The sequence below is a fragment of the Ochotona princeps genome, chromosome 21, assembly GCF_030435755.1.
Source record: "Ochotona princeps isolate mOchPri1 chromosome 21, mOchPri1.hap1, whole genome shotgun sequence".
Classification (NCBI taxonomy): Eukaryota; Metazoa; Chordata; class Mammalia; order Lagomorpha; family Ochotonidae; genus Ochotona; species Ochotona princeps.
In genome coordinates, this window is record NC_080852.1 from 13,184,170 (window position 1) to 13,197,153 (window position 12,984).

Genomic DNA, 12,984 nt, shown 5'->3' on the forward strand with positions numbered 1-12,984 from the left:
TTATTTGGGTTCCTGGCTTTGTTAGTTCTCCACCCAAGACCAAGCCAGCCCTCTGTGAGGCCCCGGGTGGCAGCTGGCAGAGCACACGCAGACAAAGCATGAACTGCATGGCAGCCACAAGGCAGAGCGCACGTGGGCCCAACTTGGGCATCCGTAAGCAGTTCTCTAAAGAGAAAGAATGCCCTTCTGAGGGCACACTGGCAGTACCAAGAGCATTCTGCCAGCTCTCTCACATGCCACAGTTACACTAGTTTCCCACTCTGTTACCATACACATAAGACTCTGGAGTGTGGCATTCACATGAGCCGAAGAGCGAAACCTTGTTCACACCACAGCAAACGCCAGCATAGTAAAAAGCAGGTTGTTCTTTTTTTCCACCTCGGTGCATTTCAGCTTATTAAAACTAAGCTTATTTTCTGGTGCCTCAGACAAAAGGCAAAACTGATATGTAAGTCACACACAAAAACATTTTCAACTGCTAGCAACACTGAGTTTTTAAACTTCCAACACTGAGTTTTTAAACTTCCAGTCAATGTTAAATTCTATTTCAAGCTAAAACTTTCGCATATTTTTTTATAGAGTTAAGTTGCACATAAAGAATGAAAATGAAAAACTTACTTTTAAGGACTCCCATAAGGGAAACTGGACCAAAGAGAAAGGAATCTGGAGAGAGGGAAAGAAAAAAAAATTAAGACAATAAACATCAATTTGCCTACATTATTACAGAAACCTAAAATTGCTGCTAAAACATTATATTTCATGTTAACTTTATGTATAACAAAACTAGCATTAATGAATCTATAGGTATAGTAGACATCATCTTTGCAAAGAAGCCATAACATAGCTGGTAAACTTCTTTTTTTTTTTTTTTTTAAGATTTATTTATTTGGGCCCGGCGGCGTGGCCTAGCGGCTAAAGTCCTCGCCTTGAAAGCCCCGGGATCCCATATGGGCGCCGGTTCTAATCCCGGCAGCTCCACTTCCCATCCAGCTCCCTGCTTGTGGCCTGGGAAAGCAGTCGAGGACGGCCCAATGCATTGGGACTCTGCACCCGCGTGGGAGACCCGGAAGAGGTTCCTGGTTCCCGGCTTCGGATCGGCGCGCATCGGCCCATTGTGGCTCACTTGGGGAGTGAATCATCAGACGGAAGATCTTCCTCTCTGTCTCTCCTCTGTGTATATCTGGCTGTAATAAAATGAATAAATCTTTAAAAAAAAAAAAAGATTTATTTATTTTATTACAAAGTCAGATATACAGAGAGGAGGAGAGACAGAGAGGAAGATCTTCCGTCTGATGATTCACTCCCCAAGTGAGCCACAATGGCCGGTGCGCGCCGATCCGAAGCCGGGAACCAGGAACCTCTTCCGGGTCTCCCACGCGGGTGCAGTGTCCCAATGCATTGGGCCGTCCTCGACTGCTTTCCCAGGCCACAAGCAGGGAGCTGGATGGGAAGTGGAGCTGCCGGGATTAGAACCGGCGCCCATATGGGATCCCGGGGCTTTCAAGGCGAGGACTTTAGCTGCTAGGCCACGCCACCGGGCCCAGCTGGTAAACTTCTAAGAGCTTTTTGCACCCAAGCCCAACAGTCATTAAATGATACCGTGAAGACCTTTAGAAATGAGAAATTATAACCACTGCTCTACTGAAAAATATGTCTAAACATTTATCTGCATGTAAACTCATCCACACACTCTACTGGCTGCTGACTTCACTGTCTAAAGTTCTAAAGCAGTAACAACTCTGTATGTATCCATGTAAGCCTCACCAATTCCAGTAGGCCCAACCCTGAGCTTATCACATGACCACAGCGCAAGGTGCCACGTGTGAACATCACTCCTGTGTGCACTTATATACATATGTGATGTGTGCATGATTGCTCGCTTGATCCGAGAGGAGCTAAGGGCTGCTACCCTTTGCATGAATTAAGGGCATTAAGTTATTTCTGAAATAGTTGTATGTAATCAGACACAAGTCGGTCAAAGCAAATGGAGCCCTGAGTCTGACAGCAGTCAGAGGGAACACCCTTCTTCCTTTCAGGAATCGAGTGGCAGTGAGGGCAAAGTCCAGGGCAACAGCTGTGACTGAGGCGACAAACGAGCGTGGCAGAGACACCACACATTGAATTTTACAGTTCCACAAGAAAATCCATATTCTCTTGAGTCTTTTTGTCACCAAAATATAAAGCATCTGACAGTCCCTTCTGAAACTAAAGTAGTAGTGTCTTTCCAATTAGTTACCCAAACCACAAAAACTGGGAAATAGGCTTCTAAAACGTGTCCTAGTTTTTTAAAGACTCACATAATAAAACACATGCCACATGACATGGAGTATTTGTTGTTGTTCTCTTCCTTCTCAAAAGTAACTGTTCACATTTATAAGATGTAATAACAATTTCCGCTAGTGCTATTCCTTTCTTATGCTATTACCCACAACACTGCACTCAACTTTATCTGTACTTCTTTGGTTTTTGGTGTTACTAGATTTTGAATTCTACAGATGAACATTCCATCCATTTTTCTCTATTAAAAGTTACTCACTAAATCGTTCCCTCAGTTTAAGATTTTTTTTTAATTGCAAAGTCAGATACACAGAGATGAGGAGAGACAGAGAGGAAGATCTTCCACCTGATGATTCACTCCCCAAGTGGCCACAACGGCTGGTGCTGTGTTGATCCAAAGCCAGGAGCCAGGAACTTCCTCTGGGTCTCCATGTGGGTGCAGTGTCCCAAGGCTTTGGGCCATCCTTGAATGCTTTCGCAGGCCACCAGCAGGGAGCTGGATGGGAAGTGGGGCTGCCGGGATTAGAACCTGCGTCATATGGGATCCTGGCACATGCAAGGTGAGGACTTTAGCCACTAGGCTATTGTGCTGGGCCCTGTTCCCTCAGTTTAAAGAAGTAATTTAAAAACACACACTTGGAATGCCCAACATCCCATGGCCTATTTACATGAAAAAGTGAATCGACAGTAAAGCTCAACTTCATTACCTAAAACAAGATTAAATGTCAGTGTGAGGTAATTAAATACATAGTAAACGCTTCAACAATTATATTTATTTCTGTCTTGCAGTAGTGAAATAAGATAAAACCCTGATGTATGAAAAATAGTCAATTAATCTCCCAGTCACGCTCATCATGCTACACACAAACTGTTACTTATAGGTTAGAGGCAAGAAGAGAAATGTGTTCCCCACGTATAAAAGGCCTGCCAGCAAATGCAGCCCCCCAACGAACATGAAGGCCTCCCCAGCCGCTATGGACCCTGGGACTGCCAGAGAGCCAGCCCCCTCTTGTTTCTATGAACTCTGGGACTGCCAGAGAGCCAGCCCCCTCTTGTTTCTATGGACTCTGGGACTGCCAGAGAGCCAGCCCCCTCTTGTTTCTGGTCTGGAGTTACACAGCAGCGAGGTTTCCTCAAAACATGCAATTTTATACCCCAAGCAGATGTAAGCTGTTATTCTAAAATGTTTTATAGTTGCAGAAAATGAATAGCTGTACTCAGAGGTCTTATATTCCAAAACACAACATACCCATTTTATTGCACCAAATGTTAGAAAATGGCTCACTGTTGTGACCTGCTTAAGGCCTCCATTTAAGATGTTTTGTTTGAATAAGGTCATTAAGACACCAGGCACTAATAAGTGAGCAGCAGTAAAGGCAGTTGCCATCAAAGATGCAGAGGTGGGGGGTGGGGCTGTTAACATCCAATGTAGATTCCACTTAGTAATAAAAATACCGACAATTCTATGTGGCGAGACAGACAAAATGAATCTGGGTGTAGCAGACGGGAGGGAGAGGTGCTAGCCATCACTAAAGACATAAACAACACACAGACCGCACTCTGAGCTTGCTCCAAGCATCTCAATACTGACTGGCAGTATCCTGAGCCAATCAGTGCTTCCTAACCTGTGAGCTTCCAATGCGTGGAACCTCGTAGTCAGTCCGTTAATCAAGACTGCGACATAGAAAAGTAACAGAGACGGAAATGAAGGCAGCTTGTACTCAGGTACCATCCGGCTCTGAATGATCAAACTGGACTACCAACACGTCCTCTTAAGTAAACAAAGACTGACTATAAACTGCAATGAACAAAATGCCACCATGAGTTTTCTAATAAGTCTAAAGAAAACAGTATATTTTAAAAACTGTGAAAGCTATCACATCTGGCAGAAATACCCAAGAACTCTCCAGCAACAAGGGTTCAAACTACTACTCATCAAAAGGCTCTGGTAAGAGATCCTAAAGATGTATTTCACATTCATGCTAAAATTCACACACAATTTCAAGAATCCCTTGACAGCCGAAACAATGTTGTAAAAAGGAACAATTTGGAGATTTTGTATTTGCTGATTTCAACAGTTAGCACGAAACCACAATGAGAAAAGTAGTATGGGTACCATTAGGGCACAGAAACGTAACAGAGATCCCAGAAAAACCACCTCCTGGACATGGTCCGTTGTCAACATGAGTGCCAACCTTCTCAACTGAGAAAGGAGAGTGTTTTCAACAAATGGTGCTGGGAAAACGGGATACCCACACGCAACAGAATGAAGCTGGAGCTTTATTTAATGCATTATTATACAAAAAGAAAGTTTAAAGGATGAAAGACCTAAAGATAAAACCTAAAGTCATAAAACTCCAAGAAAAAGGGGGAAAAATCTTTAAGGCATTCAATTTGATAACCATTTCCTGGCTATGATACCGTACACACAACAACAGGAAAAACAAACAGAACTATATCAAAATTAGACATCTGTGTTCATCAAAGAACATCAACGGAGCATTAAACAATCCTACAAATCACCTGGTAATGAGTTCATATCCAGAATACATAAGGAACGAGGCAACAAAACATGATTTTTAAAAACACAAAGGACTTGAACAGTCACCTCTTCAGAGAAGACCTAAGAAATATAAGACTCAGCATCACTAGTCATTACCAGAATGCAAATCAAAGCCCCAGTTATCCCCTCACACCCAGCAGGGAAAACCAAAAACAAGTACCACGATGGATAGAAAGAAGCTACAATCTCTCTTCACTGCTGGCTGAGAACCTTAAATGGCACAGTCACTTCAGTCACTTGAAAAACAGCATGATTATTTTCCCAGAAAATAAAGCAAGTCACTGACTAGAAATATTTGCAAAACACGTTATCTCCTACAAAAAGCCTTATACATATCGCTTCTTGGTCATTTGGCTAAGATTAAATGTAGCATCTATTGTTATCAGTTTAAAAAACCTTATACACACAATACCCATTTTTCTCAACTTAGTTTTTTATAATGTGTAACAATATTGAACAGCCAATAAAGGAAGATACAACAATGACCAATGCAAGTGCCGGAAGATACTCAACATCTTTTGTCACAATGAAAATGCTAAATAAAATCCTTTGAGAAAAGTCTATTCCTAAAAGTGTTAAGCATAGTTACATATACAACCACTTCATTCCACTCCCAGCTATGCAGTCAAAATAACTGAAAACCGACTTCACTAGGCATTTACACACTAATTTAATTACAGCAAAAGTCACATCAACCAACCAACTCAAGTTTATCAACAGAGGAAGGGACAAAGCAATATTGTAATACAATCCTAACATTCAAAATCTGAAATGTTCTAAAATTCAAAACCTTTTTGAATGTTGACATGATACCACAAGTAGAAAATCCCACACCTGACTCCAACGAACAGGGAGCAGGCAAAGCACAGGTGTGCTAAAAATACTGCGTAAAATTACCTTCAGACTGTGTATAAGGTATTCTGTGTTTAGACTTGGGTCCCATCTCCAAGATACGTTATTATGCTAACAGTCACAACTCCAAAATTCAATATGCTTGTGGTCCCAACCATTTCATATTAAGGATACTCCATCTGTATCTATGTAAACCAGAATATTACTAAGCAATAAAAAGAATGAAGGTCTGACACACACAATGTGGATGAACCCTGAAAATATGCCAGGTAAAATAAGGCAAACACCAAGGGGAAGATTATGTACAACAGCATTTACACGTAACACCTAGATGAGACCAACTCACATTGGCAGCAACTTGGTTAGAGCTGTAAGCGGCTGGGAGACGGGTATGAGCTACAAGCACAGAGACTGCTTAGGTGATGGGGGATTTCAGGAATTCAGAGCAGTGATGGGAAGATTTTTTTTTTCTTTTTAAATTTTTCACTGAAAGGTAAAGCTGGAGAGAGGAATATCTTTCTTCCACTGGTTCACCTCCCCAAAGCCACAACAGCCAGAGCTGAGCCGCCCTGAAGCCCGGAAGCTCTTCCAGATCTCCCATATGGGTGCGGGAGACCAAGGACTTGAGTCATCCTTCATTTCTTTCCCAGCTCATCAGCAGGGAGCTGGATCAGAGAGTGGAGCAGATGGGACACAAATGTGTGCCAATATGAGATGCTGGCACAACTCAGTTTACCTACAACTCCACAGTGCCAACCCATTAAAGGTCTTTTTCTAAAAAAGGTACATCTGATGTGCCATTACCCACTAAAATCACTGATATTAAAAGACACTGACAAAAACACTGGGAAGTAAAGGTAGTATATATCACTCATACTTGCAGGTGAGAACTAAAAATGGAACACTCACTTTCAAAAAGTGTGTGAGGATGGGCCCAGCATGGTAGCCTAGTGGCTAAAATCTTTGCCTTGCACATGCTGGGATCCCGTATGAGCACCAGAACTAAACCCAGCAGCCCTGCTCCATTTCCCATCCAGCTCCCTGCTTGTGGACTGAGAAAGCAGTCGAGGACAGCCCCAAGTCTTGGGACCCTGCACCCGCATGGGAGACTCGAAAGAGGCTCATGGCTCCTGGCTTCGGATTGGCTTAGCTCTGAATGATGCATAACTTGGGGAGTGAATCATCGGACGGAAGATCTTCCTCTGTGTCTCTCCTCTGATATATCCGACTTTCCAATAGAAATAAATAAATAAAACTTTATTTAAAAAACTGTCTTGTTTCTAAATCCCAAGGTTCAATCAAGAAGAATCGACCATATTTGTGACACACTATCCTCGAGCAAAAAAGGGTGTATGACCCTCATATACAAAAGGGTCAATGGAAATTGTGACAGTTCTGGTTCATTTCTTAATTGATACGAATGAACTGCTGATACAAGACTGGCACAACACCATTTCTGCCCACACTCCATTGGCCAAAACAAACCAGGACATCAAGCCTATTCTAAGAAATCATATACAAAAAGGGAAATCTAAGCAATTTTTTCATAGGGAAAGAAGCCAAGAGCTGAGAGAAACAACATAATCTACTTGTCCTGCAACCTGTACCCTCCACAATCCCATGCCTATTGCTTTTCTCCATATTGCTGGTAAACCTATGCAAAAAGAGAATAGGAAAGATTCAAGCCCACAAAGGTGCGAAGAAAATGATGACATACACTCATCTCTACTTCCATTATCATTTCCAATCTCTGTAAATCTGGAGCCAGCCAATGGCTAGTAGAGCTGAAGGCGTAGGCTTCAGAGCAGGGAAGCAACTGTGAGCTTCATTTGCCAGGATCTGGGCCAGGGCTGGAGATCAGCTTCTGGGATCCCAAGGACAAGGACTGTTCATTAACGGTTAGGGGAATGCCTGGCCAGAGAGATGGGGAATGGAAGAGGGGTGTAATTCTGTCTTCTTCATTCACTAGAGACTAGAACTGGGTTCCCACGAACCGACAAGGAAAACATGACAGCATAATAAGGGGCCTGAGCATTCAGAAGGACACAAACCATCCTGACAACGCCAGTACATCCCGAACCAGACAAAGCTGCTTCAAGAGAAAGGTCAATCCGGGTCACAATCAAAGTCACAGAGATTTGAGCACATGAGCAAAGCTGGGGGGCCCTGTACCCACATGGGAGACGTGGAAGAAGCTCCTGGCTTCGGATCGGCTCAGCTCCAGCTGTTGTGGCTGCTTGGGGAGTAAATCAACAGATGGAAGATCTTTCTGTCTCTCCTCCTCTCTGTATATTTGACTTTCCAATAATAATAATAATAATAATAATAATAATAATAATAATAATAATAAAAGATGCATGTGGATGGTTAAAAGAACACTCCACTACTCACATATCATACCTAAGAAATTATCTGAGAAGGAACTCTGATAAAAGCACAATTACATCAAAGATTCATGTGCCAAGTAATAAGAGAGAAGAGTGGTAAGAAAGCAATCTTGTCTGTGCTCACATTTGCTTTCCCAATGTTAAAATCAGGGTAAAGCAATGATGAAAAACCCTCCAGGCCCTCCACATGCCAGGCACGTTCAAAGAATTTTATATATTTTACAAACACATTACATTATATCACCAATTTCAAAGAAACTTATCAAAAATCAACTTGCACATACACTGGATTTTAGCAAAGGTTGGCCAAGAGAAGAAAATGTTGCAATCACCTGGTTGATCATAAGGTCATTTTTCCTTAAAACTATGTTCTAAGAAATGAGGCTACTTTCTAAAAAGCATATTAAATTGTACCACTCAGCCAGTAAGGAAGCATTAAGGATACAAGTAGGCCCAGCACGACGGCCTAGTGGCTAAATCCTTGCCTTGCATGTGCCAGGACCCCATAGGGTGCTGGTTCATGTCTCAGCTGCTCCACTTCCCAACCAGCTCCCTGCTTGTGGCCTGGGAAAACAGTAGAGGACAGCCCAAAGCCTTAGGACCCTGCACCTGCGTGGGAGACCCAGAAGAAGCTCCACGGTCCTGGCTGCAGATCGGCTAATTCCAGCCATCGTGGCCACTTGCTGAGTAAACCAGTGGACAGAAAATCTTTCTGTGCCTCCTTCTCTTTATAAATCTGATCTTTCTAATAAAAATAAATAAATCTTTTTTAAAAAAGAATACAAGCAAATAATTATAAAAGAATACCTTGTAAGGATAAACAATTTTAGTTGTTGACTAAATCATTTTAAAACATAATTTGTGTAGGTTAAAAAATACATAATACTTCTATAATGATGCTCATGTTGTTTCTTGAATACTCAAGTTCTTATAGTGCAAAGTCACGTAACAGAGATGAGTTTAGCACCTCTAGATAAATGGAAGTATTGTTAAATAGGAACCAGAACTGTGTCAGACAGCAAAACTTTCAGTATCTCAGCATTAAAGGCAACAGGGTAACAGTAGCCATTTGAAAACATGCAGAAAGGACCCGGTGGCGTGGCCTAGTGGCTAAAGTCCTCGCCTTAAACGCCCCGGGATCCCATATGGGCACCGGTTCCAATCCTGGCAGCTCCACTTCCCATTCAGCTCCCTGATTGTGGCCTGGGAAAGCAGTCGAGGACGGCCCAATGCTTTGGGACCCTGCACACATGTGGGAGACCCGGAGAAGGTTCCTGGTTCCCGGCTTCGGCTCAGCGCACACCAGCCATTGTGGCTCGCTTGGGGAGTGAATCATCGGATGGAAGATCTTCCTCTCTGTCTCTCCTCCTCTCTGTATATCTGACTGTAATAAAAACAAATAAACAAACAAAAAAAACCATGCAGATAGAGCTGACCAGGAAATTTATAAACCAAAGTTACGTTATACCTATTGGTGAATGATGCATTAGCATGTGTTGTTAAGTATGGTTGTAAATGAGCCACATAAAAGCTGCTTTTAGATTCATTTTATTTATTTCGAAGGCAGAATTACAAAGGAGGGTGGAGATCTTCCATCTGTTTGGTTCATTCCCCAAACAGCTGTAAAGGCCAAGGGTGAGCCAGGACCAAGAAAAGAGCTGGGAGCTTCCTGTGGCTCTCCCTCCTGACAGCAAGGGCCCAAGCATTCGAGCCACCTTTCAGCTGCATTCCTGAGCACTTTATCAGGGAGCTGGATCAAAGTGGTCCAGCCGGAACTTGAACTGCCACCCATATGGAATGCTGGCCTTGGAAATGGCAGTTTATCTGCAAGACACTGGCCCACAGCTTTCTGTTAAATAAAATTACAGGGGGGAAATGGTTGCAAGTAAAACTTCTGCTATGAAATAATCCCTTCTCTCAGGATCCAGAAAAAAGGTCAAAATTGGTGTGAAACCAAAACCAGAAACAAAAAGCATAGCAAATAGCAACTTACTGTAAAACCATAAAAAAAAATTCAGACATTTATAGTATTAAAAAATCCAAATTACTGAAAAAAAATAATGGTCTTCTGAGAAAATTCAACTGTGAAGCAATAAAAGGAACACACAGCTTATTTGCCACTTACAGACGTCTCACAAGAGTCAAAGCTGGGGACAATGCTGTGGCTCCTCCATGTTTAAACACCAGCATTCTATATGGATGCAAACTTCTACCCCAGATGTTCTGCTTCCCATTTAGTTCCCTGGGAAAGCAGCAGAGAATGGCCCAAGTCCTTGGGACCTGCACCCACATGGGAGACCCAGAAGTTGTTTCCAGTTCCTGGCTTCAGATCGGCTCAACTCTGGCCTCTGTGGCTGTTTGGGGAGTGAACCAGCAAATGGAAGATATTTCTTACTCTGTCTTTCCTTCTCTCTACAAATATGCCTTTCCAATGAAAGTAAAATAAATCCTAGCAAGGACGCGAAGGTGAGCAGGCAAGTGCGGAATACTGAGTCTAGGAGGAGACATGACACAGGAGTGATGGTCTGCACCAGCTGACGGAAACGCCTGCTGGGATTTCAGAAATGCATACTGCTCTGCAGAGTGAAGGTGGGGGTGTGTGAATCTGGCAGGAAAGACAGATATTTAAGGGGAAAACTACTTTCTTCAAGGAAAAGCCACTGGGCAACAATAATTCCTGTACTTTTTCGGGCTGTGGAGGCTTTCAGAAAGGGTACACACGTAGTTGGGTCCCTGCTGTAGGACACCATCGGAGCTCCTTGCGGGGAGGTCACTGAGACACAGAGTAAGTCAGAGAAGGACACTAGCACAGTGATACTTTAGGGAAAGTTTTAGGGAGTTACTTCAGCAATGTGTAGGTGCACAGGAGACAGGAAACTGAACTAGGCTAATAGGAAGAGACTGGATACAGAAACAGCTGAAGCAGGCATTTCAAAATACAGCTGACAGAGTTTTGGCAATTCAATAAATCCGCACTGAAAGAGAAGTAACAAATGCCAACAGCAGTACATTCTACCACTGGAAGGATTAAAGCTGCTATCTCAGTTACCAGGATCTGTGACCCTGATATCCTTGTTTCCTTATCCAAAAAGTAAGATCATTATACACCAAGGCCTCCCAAGTCCCTTCCAACACCAATATGTTACCATTCTAAGCTTACAAGCCCTGACATTCTGTTGGCCGCATGCACTCTGGTACAAGGTACTAGGTATGCTACCGAAATAAAGCACTCCCCATACATCTGTGGAAGGACAGAAGCTTCAACAAACAATTTTACACAGGTTACAGATTATTATTTTGGCTTAACTGTTTCTGGGTTGTAACACGGCTAGCGCACCCTTGTCAGAAACCAGATCTCCCAAATGACCCTGGGCAAGTCATACCTGTCCCCAAAGTCTCACTATTGAATCCAGAAAACAAAAGGTACTAAAGAGGAAAATTTGAGACAAAGAGCTAGGTGCCATGTTTGGTCGGAGGCTTCTCCATAGAGCGCCCTACAGACCACATTAAGGTTTTTATTTTTCTACTTTCCCTTATTGCGGCTATCATGTAAGGTATTTTATTCAAGAATAAAAAGGCATGTCTGGCACTGCAGCTCAGCAGGCTGAACTGCTGTCTACAACACTTACTCGCTCTACTTCTTATCTTACTTACTTACTCGCTCTACTTCTTACTCGCTCTACTTCTAATCCACCTCTCAGCCAATGCGTCTAGGAACGTAGCAGAGGATGGCACAGGTGCTCAGGCCCTGCCATTGACATGGAACATCTAGATGGAGGTCCCAGCTCCTCAGTTTGGCCAGGCCCAATTCAGATTGTTGTTTTTTGTTTTTCCACATGAGCAGTTTTCACCACAGCCTCACTCAAGAGCTCAGGACTCTGAGGCCTGCGGAGCCTCCCAATGGAGTCCAATTTCACATGGGGTTAGAATACATAGATCTGTGGATAAGTTATAAGGCCATATCATATAACTGTCATAGGACTGCCTGCCAAAAATGAAGGTAAGTAAAAACAGAAACTATTGGCCATCCGCTTGTCCATTTCCCACATGGAAATGAAGACATTTCTAATGGCTTGGGCTGGGCCAGGCAGACCATCATCTGAGTCTCCCATGAGGGTACAAAGTCCCAAACACTTAGGCTATCTTACACTGCTAATTCCAGGGACATTTGCAATGCACTGGATCAGAGTGTAGCAACCAGGACAAGCACAGTACCCAAATGGGATGCAGGTGTCTCAAGCAGCAACTTACCCCAGTGCACTATAATGCCAACCCCTTTGTGACTGCTTTTTATTTTTTTTCCTTTTTTTATTTTATTTTATTTTTTAATAATTTCATTGCATTATGTGACTTCTTTATGCACTGGGATTCCCCCTGCCCCTCCCGAAACACTCCCCCCCCCATGGTAGATTGCTCCACCTTGTTGCATTTCCATAGTTCAAATTCAGTTGAGATTCTTTCATTGGAGGTTTTGACCAATCATAAAGTCCAGCATCTTATTGTCCTGGTAAGTTCAATGGCTTCTTGGTGAGACCATCTCTGGTCTGAAGGTAGAGCCAGCAGAGTATCATCCCAATCAAGTAAAAAATCCAACATAATATTTACAACCATTTACAACATTATGGCATTAATTGACATGGTATTGATTAACCAATATGTTACTAGGGAAATGCAGGTTCTCAACCACAACCTGTGACTTCCTCATAGACATTTCAATTTTGGTTTATATTCAACCATGTTCTATACACCTTAAAATGGCTATAGATTGCTATTCAGCTGTCTCTTGTCTATTTTAATGTTATATTTAGCATTTTATAGCATTGAAGCATGATTTTGCTGAACCTGGTTGTTTTTCGGGTAGTCTAACTCTATAACTTTAACAGGACATATGTCAACAGTTTAGGT

At 42.7% G+C, this 12,984-nt stretch overlaps 1 protein-coding gene across 2 annotated transcripts in view; it reads right to left on the reverse strand.

The window, feature by feature from the left end:
• SLC25A26 (solute carrier family 25 member 26) overlaps window positions 1-12,984 on the reverse strand; it is a 102,415-nt gene that overhangs the window by 23,120 nt on the left and 66,311 nt on the right. For both annotated transcript variants that reach the window (XR_009247315.1, XM_058678396.1), the window contains exon 6: window positions 619-663. Coding sequence is in view for 1 of the 2 variants with exons in the window: in XM_058678396.1 (XP_058534379.1) it covers window positions 619-663 (45 nt within the window). In the remaining variant the exon portion in view is untranslated. The remainder of the gene's footprint in view (window positions 1-618; window positions 664-12,984) is intronic.